Source organism: Halyomorpha halys, unplaced genomic scaffold (genome assembly GCF_000696795.3).
Source record: "Halyomorpha halys isolate HHAL.00 unplaced genomic scaffold, Hhal_1.1 Scaffold651.1, whole genome shotgun sequence".
NCBI classification, from domain to species: Eukaryota; Metazoa; Arthropoda; class Insecta; order Hemiptera; family Pentatomidae; genus Halyomorpha; species Halyomorpha halys.
Window position 1 is genome coordinate 20,884 of NW_027112258.1, and position 8,751 is coordinate 29,634.

Genomic DNA, 8,751 nt, shown 5'->3' on the forward strand with positions numbered 1-8,751 from the left:
TTGGTGTTTTATCCTTCTGAAGCATGTGAATTAAAAAAATGGACATAGTGTTGTATCCCTCCGAGGTACAGATATATAGGTTATATAATATAATAAATATGTACTTCTTCAGGGGTGCAGTACTTGTAGACCAAAACTTAAGCAAGGAGATTTTTCCCCAATTAAGGATATTCAATGTATGAGGCAAGGTGGGCCCTTGTGGGCTCCCAGAACGAACAGGGTTGTGCCACGGCTCCAGTAATAGAATAAATAATTATCTGTTATACCCAGATTTGAACCGGGTATCATGGTATTTATGATTATTTTACAATATTTTTATCTATTTAAATGAAATATTCAAGATTTATTTTTGTATACTTCTATTCATCATATCAGCTACATTCACTTTATCGTACTTATTATAACTTCCCTTTCCATTGCTCTTTTGTATGATATTGTTTATTTGGATTCCAGTCAGTTTTTATTCCCCTTTACATTACTATTTTTATGATATTGCTAAATGGTTTTTAAATAAGCTCCTATTATCCTTACCATATTATCTACCTTATACTTACTCTACATTGCTTCCTATTACTATATATATTTATCCACCCCGCACTTTCTTTCAACAGGATATTTCTATCTTTTTTTTTTTTTTAGCTTAAGTCTTACATTAATAACATATACATCTCCAGAGTGAGAATGTCGGAATTCATATTTCAGGGCCGCCACCCTTTCTGACTCACCTGGGTGGGATTTGAACCAACGACCTTCTGAACTAAGCACTCTGGGATCTACATCCAAACCTACTTAGCTATCAGGTTAGTTTTTATCACTTTAATTACTCATAATTCTATTGGGTAATATTTACTACAGCCTCAATAATATTAATTTATCAGTTCATACTAAATTCTATGTCAGTTAATATTTCTTCTTAGTTATTAATAGATCTATTTGATACTTTATATTCTTATCAGTTCATCGCTAGTTAATATATTTTTTGTATTCATCTTTACCTTCCTTACTATTTTGATTTATGTTACTTTTCCTCTGTTTTATTTTCATGTCATTTTAATACTCTTATATCTCTATCTACTTTGTATCTTTTTATTTTAGCCTTGATGTAGGACCTGCATAGTGGGTCAAAACATTAGCGATCAATAAGTGGTTGAAAACTATTTTTGTTTAAAAAAAAAATTTGAAAGAATGTTTTTTTTTGCTATTTATCTTGAGCTAAGCAAGAATAAGATGATTAGGATACGTTGAGAGGATGTTGGATACCCAAAAAGATGCTATAAACTATGGCAAACCAGATGGAAAACGGAAAAGAGGACATTCCTGGATCAGATGGCTGGACGATGTGCAGGATACTTTAGAGGGTAGCCGAAATAATTCGGAAATATTAGGATCTAGGAGAGGAATTAAAACAACTGCATAAACTTGAGAAAGTAAGGGTGCTACCATTGATTATCTCAACCAATGGTCTAATCCCCGAAATGAAACTGGAGATCATTAAGAATCTGGATCTGTCGTTAAATATTCTGGAACTTAATGCAGAAATCTGTATTGCTCGGGACCGCAAGCAGGGTCAGAAAATTTATTAATATTAAAGATAAATTTTTTTCTAGCCTCATCCTTGACTTACATTTTATATATATATTGTATTATATATATGTGAAGCAGGTGCTACTTCCAGTGATAACCGAGAATAAGAAAAATTCCTAAAAAATAATAATATCTTGCATTAGTACCCTTATCATTAATTAATAATAAAAGAACTGTAAATAAATATTTAAATTCTCTTCCCAAATCTTCTACAGGAAGTAGGATGACAAACAATGTGAAACATGATATAATATATTTCAGAATAATAGAAGATAACATAGTTTTATTTATTTAATATAATTTGTTACTCCTCTTCAAGGACTGTATAAAACAACTTAACATTTTAAAATACTTGTGTAGCAAAAACTTATTCTGTTTAGAAAAGGATGAATTTAACATGGCACGATAGAATATATAACAATTTCAACAATAGTTAGAATATAGAATATATAACAATAATTTTAAATCAATAGCTAAAATGACATCTTTCAACAACAATATAAATAATTTGTGGTTAACTATAATAAATATTTCATAAAAGTTCAAGGAATAAATGAAACATTAACGGCAGGCATGGTGACAGAATTAGATGTTAGCAGGGAAATATTCACTCCATGACATTTAAGAACTGGGAAAAAGTAGGGATGCTCCATAGCTGCATGAGCTGTAAGTCGAATGTTGTGATAGTATTAGAGTAGTTTATCAAGAAAATCAAATGGCTCACAGTAAACAATTTGCTGATTTCTACAAGAGAGTGAATTCCCAGTATTTTTGGAAATCCTGGCTCCAGGTCAGTATGATACTTATCCAAATATTCACTAAGTTCTCCAGTCTGCAGCACAATGACAAATCTTACAAGCTGATGGTGATCATCATGACCATGAGTGAAAGGTTCCTTTCTGAAAATCATACTCGCTAACAACTATGTGACCACATTTCAAGGCTCCTTATGTATTATTTATGTAACAACTTATTATTTCTCTGCAAGGACTGTATAAAACAACTAAACATTTAATAATACTTATAGAGTTAAAACATATTTAAATCTGTTTAGGAAAGGGCAAATTTAAGCATGGTGTGACAGGAAACATTATTATTTCAAACAATAATTATAGTTATTTAGCTGAAGTATTCACTCAAAGACCTTTAGAAACTGAGAAGAAATAAGGATGCTTCATAGCTGCATGAGCTGTTAGCCTATCATTGTGATCATATCGTAATATTTTATCCAGCAAGTCCAATGCCTCAGAGGAAATAAGATGTTTATTTCCATTATTAACAAATCGTCTCCATCGTTTACAAGAGTGCTTTCCCAATATATCTGAATATTTTTGGTCCAATTTAATCTGATACTTTTCCAAGTATTCAAAAAGTTCTTCAGTCCCCAGTACTTGTGCAATTTTCACAAGTTGATCATAATTATCACAACCGTGAAAGAAAGGTTCTTTTTGGAAAATCATACTTGCAAATATACAGCCAAATGACCACATGTCAAGGGAGTAATCATACATCTTATATCCCACCAGAAGCTCTGGGCCTTTGTAATAGCGAGAGGCTACTTTTATGTTATATTCTTGTCCGGGGTGGTAATATTCAGCTAGACCCAAATCAATTAGTCGCAGTTTTTTTTGTTCATGATCAATCATAACGTTCTGAGGTTTAACATCTCTGTGCATAATGCCCATACTGTGACAATAATCCAATGCCTTCAAAAGCTCATATAAATAAAATCTTATATCATAATCAGTAAGAGTCTGATATAATTGTTTAAAATCTGTATTATTAACCAATTCAAAAACAAGAGCTGGAGTATGGGCAATGGGATCTTTTACAACTTTTAACAATGTTATAATGTTCTGACCACCCCTTAGATTTTCTAGAATTTTTATTTCTCTTTTTATCTTCATCTCCTTGACAGGTTTTAACAACTTTACAACACACTTTTCACTATTGGTAATATTGATTGCTTCAAAAACTTCACTGTATTTACCTTGACCAAGTTTCCTAACGAACTGGTAATCATTTTGATTTCCCCATTCAACAACATATGACTCATAGTCCCAGAATTCATTTGGTTTTTGAGAATTAACATCTGTATAAATCTGAGCTCTACTTGACAATGGCATGTCTACAAAGTATATTCTTATGTATCTTGACCACCAGTCCTTTTTTCCTATCACGAGCCTTGGCACAACCTAAAAAAAGAAAAGAAAAAATACTAAGCATAAATTCAATTCAATAGTGTTTTAAAAGAAAGCACAAAAGCTGGTTTATTATTACCAAAATATTTAAGACACAAAGATACATCTAATGTTAAGACACCAATACATTTATTTTGAGTAAAATATCCATTCATACTTTTAATAAAGAGATAGATTAAAACGGCCATAAAATTGGACATAATGAGTAAAATGAACCCAAATACACTGAATTCATGAGATTGAGCATGACAATACACACTCAAGACTTGAAAAATAGCAGATAAGTAGGAAGAAATCAGTATAATATAATAATCCTTATCTAAATTAATTTAAAACTATAAATCCATTTTCATAAATGCAACTTACATACGATATTCTTTCCTATATATATATAAACAGTATAATATCAACTAACTTTGAATAATCAATAAACAAAAAAACAAACAAACATAATATTTCCTTTAACAAAATTCAGTTCTCATCATATACTTCATCACATATCAGCAAATAAAACAGGTAACCTGTAGTTCAGATGAGAGAGACAACCAATGCTGCCCAAATATATTGGGTTGCATCATACTAATCATTCTTATAAACATTACAAAATTAGTTTAATGTAAACATTATTTCCTACTTCTAACTATTAATAGGTGTAATAGTTAAAATATTTTCTTTAAATCAAATATTTTAGTCTATGCCATTAATTTAATTGAAAACAAGAAAACAAAAAAAAACCTAATAAATAACAATATGCTATTGAATTTAATTTATAGTCTTAAAAGAAATTAAAACCAGAAATCAAAATGTTTACATTGCAGCATATGAAAAAATAGTACAGTTCTAAAATTCAAGTATTTTAGGATATCCATCATAGCCTACAGAAGTCAAGAACTTACAAGAATGATAACATAATTTTAAAAAAAATTCTTTCAATCCGCAAACTCCAATAAAGACCACACAATAAAAGGATTATAAATTGAAGAATCTAAGAAAATTGGTGAACAAGAAAATAATGAAAAGCTTTATACTAACCTGTTGCGTTGAGTTGCAGTCAGAAGGATGGCATGACACACCTTCTTAGCAATAATGAAGCCCAGGAGTGGAGGTCGGCCACGCCCCCGGAGCTATGACGCAAATAGAGACATTCCAATGTAATTATCTGTAAAAAAGTTTATTTTATTTCAAATATGAACTCAATAGAAGCTGTAATATATGTTATTATAAATAATATGTCTCATAAATAATAATGAAAATCTATTAATTCGTTCTCAAGTGTGCTTTGTCTCTTTTCTATTCAAACTGACTCATTTCAAGGCGAGTAGTAAGGATTTCAAAATATATTTACTGTTCTATAAAGTATGGATTGAATATAAATTTTAATGAACTATATTTTCATTAAATTGGTTAATTTTTCAATTATGTATTCTCAGATAGTGAAAAATCAATTCCTGTTGATGAAAACATTAAAGTATAAAGTTGGATCCAAATGAATGAACAATTATTTCTGATATAACAGTGAAATTTGTTTTTTAAAAAAACAAAAACAGTAAACAATAATTTTTAAAATATTTAGTAGATGAAAGACTGATGACTTTGTGGATAAACGTAGTATAAATGTTTATTTTACTAACCAAACACAAATATATATTTACTTTAAAATAAAATGGCTGAAGGGAAGGAAAACTAGAAAAAAATTGTTTATAAATACAAACGTCACTAGTTGGATATGTCTATGCATGCAATAATAAGGAAAGGTAAAAAATGATAAATAACAAACTTATTCTTTTTAAGAGATGGTTCCAGAATTTGTCACTGGAAAAAAAATAGTGAAAAAGATCTATCAATCAATTTCATAATTTAACTACTCCTTCAGAATTTGAGCAGAAAGTGAGAGGACAAAACGAATATTACCAACAAACTAAACTCAAGGTTTGATTAACTGTTAGCAGTAATGCTTTGACGTACCGCCTGTATATCACACCTGTAGAGCACTTTTAATTAGCACGCATTTTTGCTTCACTTTGCCTGACATATATATCATATATATATATATATATATATATATAAAATTAGACTAATTATCAAAATTAAAAAAGCATAAATGATTGGAAGCAAACTTGAATGAACTTGATCAAGATGGGATCTAATTACACGCATGTAAAGCACTGCATGCTTCACTTACATTAACTAATAACCAAAACAGAATTTTTTTTTTTTCAGTTTGGAAATTATAAACAAAAAAGGATAATATTTTGTTTTATGAAGAATGAAATTGGTGACGGTGACTGATCGTTTGCGATCAGGTTGTCAGTGAGGCGTATCTTTACCGTACAAGTAAAGTCCTTTCGCCTAAGGAGCCTAATTAACCCCTTCTTGACGATCTGTAATAAGGAGGGGATTCTCGGAACCTTTGCCTAACATAGGCTTGTGTTCCTGACTCTGCCACATTTTGGAGCGGTGAAATTTACGAGTTCTTAAAAATTAGTAATACATTAGATACCTTTTCACTAATTTATTATAAATTGTGGGATCGAATGCCTCAACACCAGTGCCCAAGGTCATTGATCAGAACTTGCTAATTTATCGAATAGTTTTTTGGAAACCATAACGCTCTGTAGTAATAGGTAGAAAATCTCAAAATAGTTGTTACTATACCACCTGGAATATTCTACATTTACAAAATTGTACAAAAATTTATGAATAGTAATTCATTTTGAAAAGAAATTTAAGTATTCATTAGAATATTTATTAAAAAAAATTTAGAAAAAAAATTAATCGAACAACAATTTAACAACTGGTTTGGGAAATGCACTTTAAACCATACGATACCATATTACAGGTCTATCACAGCGTTTCTCACTTTTTTTTTGGCTAGCCACTTGCTAGTACATCACGCTAAATTGTCCCACTCCCTAAAAAAGATTGCATTTCGTGAAATTTGTAATATCGAGTGAGTTATTTTATTTGCTTTATAAATTTTATAGAGTAACCTTATATTCATATCACTTAATGAGACAAATTACATTGGAACACGGATGAGCTTCACGCCGAATTATAAACTCACTTTAATATAATTATTTGTTTAAAGGAATATACGAAGAAAAAGCTCTTTCTACTAATTTCGTACTAGCAAACGATAATAATAATTTAAGAGCTTTTTCAGAAAGTTGTTCGGATTTAAATTAAAAAGTGTTATACCTAATTTAAAAGAGCACTCTAAAAACAACCAACCACACTCGCGGATCTATTTGCGTTAAGAGCGTTAACGAAAAATCATATTAAATAAAGAGAGTCCCTTACGTATTTTGAATTTGTATGTGAGTAGTTATTTAATTATAATTTTTTCACGTTCTTGAGACTGGTTGTTATTGTTTAAATAAAATAAATTGTATCCAATTTAAGTCTCAAAACACTCTTTATTTATTTAAAAGTTCATTCGGCCAGCCTCAGGCAAAATATTTGAAGGGTATTATGCCGAGGTCATCAATTTCAGTCGAAATTACCCTATTTTGTCACTCTTCACATTAATTATTAAAACTGATAATTACAATTCAATTTAATACTACTATCACTTTCTTTTCTTATTATCAGTTGTGATAAGAAAGTAATAATTGGGTTAAATTGAATTGTAATTAGCAGTTTTAATAATTAATGTGAAGACTGACAAAATAGGATAATTTCGACTGAAATTGATGACCTCGCCAATATAGCCTGCAAAAGGTTTTTAAATTATTGATGTGAGTATAAATTTGTGTTTAAGATTGCCCTTGAGGATGGCCAAAACATTTGACTTTTAAAGAAATAATAATAAGAGTGTTTTAACACTTAAATTGGATACAATTTATTTTATTTAAACAGTAGTTATTTAAATTATAATTAATTGCTATTTCATATTAGTGAAACAAATTAACATCATTTCGAAATTATATTTCCTATTAAAATAAAAGAAGAACGTAGCTCATTTTTTATTTATTTATTTTAGTCCGCCATTATTGGTTATTTTCCATGTACCAGCAACCAGCAACTCGTGTACCAAAGGTTAGGAAACGCTGGTCTACCAGAACTACTAATAAATATAACATTGATAAAAAAAAAAAATAATATTTTTTTTTCAATTAACGTTCGTGAGTCTTATAAACTGATTGATTGACCAAATATCTACTCATAATTTTTTTTTCTCCACTTAGTGTCTTCGATTTTATTGAATTCTTTAATAAATCTAGTTACCTAGCTATAAAGGTTTCAAAGTAGTAAAATAAAACATTTATTGTTAACCAACGTTCCAAGGACAGACCTCCAAAGTGGGGCAAAACCTTGGTTAACAATAAGTATTTTTTTCTACTATTTTGGTACCTTTGATTATTGACCGCCACCCGAACCATTTTTTTCTACCTTTTACCCATCCCACATTCTTCCTTTTACATTACATCTGCTACGGTTAGCATTTTATATTATGTCTCTTCATTTAATTAAATTGATAGATCTTTTCAGATATATATATATATATATATATTTTGTTTGCAGAAAGGACTATCTTACGGTCAATAAAGGTACCAAAATAGTTTAAAAAACTATTTATTGTTAACCAGTATTCAACTATTTTCGTACCTTTATTGACCACCACCCGGACTATGTTCCTAGTCAACTATCTTCTTCCGATATAAATATTTTGATGTATCTGTTCACTTAATTAGTTAAGATAATGGTGTTTTTAATCTGTATCCTTGTTATTATTTTACTTTAATTTTTGATTGTTTATATATTACATTTGCATGTAATATTTTTTATATCATTCGTTTACCCTTACATTAACTCTACCTTAGTATCTTTTTATTGTAGACCTGATACGGTGTAGGTCGAAACGTCGGCAGAAAATAAATAAATAGTTATAACTATGTTTTCACCCTTTTTGACCATCTCCTTCAAATTAACTTACGGTCAATCGTGGGTATATATATATAAATAT

At 29.6% G+C, this 8,751-nt stretch overlaps 1 protein-coding gene across 1 annotated transcript; it reads right to left on the bottom strand.

Moving 5' to 3' along the window:
• Nucleotides 1-1,963: 1,963 nt before the first annotated feature.
• Nucleotides 1,964-4,897, bottom strand: LOC106685028 (casein kinase II subunit alpha). Its single transcript, XM_014427487.2, has 2 exons — nt 4,818-4,897; nt 1,964-3,779 (listed from the first exon to the last, which is right to left on the bottom strand). Exon 2 carries the CDS (start codon nt 3,708-3,710, stop codon nt 2,721-2,723), a length of 990 nt encoding a protein of 329 aa, XP_014282973.1. The 5' UTR covers nt 3,711-3,779; nt 4,818-4,897; the 3' UTR covers nt 1,964-2,720.
• Between the last annotated feature and the right edge of the window lie 3,854 nt (nt 4,898-8,751).

Coding starts and splice junctions, on each gene's coding strand:
- LOC106685028 (XM_014427487.2), bottom strand. CDS start 3,710: ATGCCATTGTCAAGTAGAGCTCAGATTTATACAGATGTTAATTCTCAA.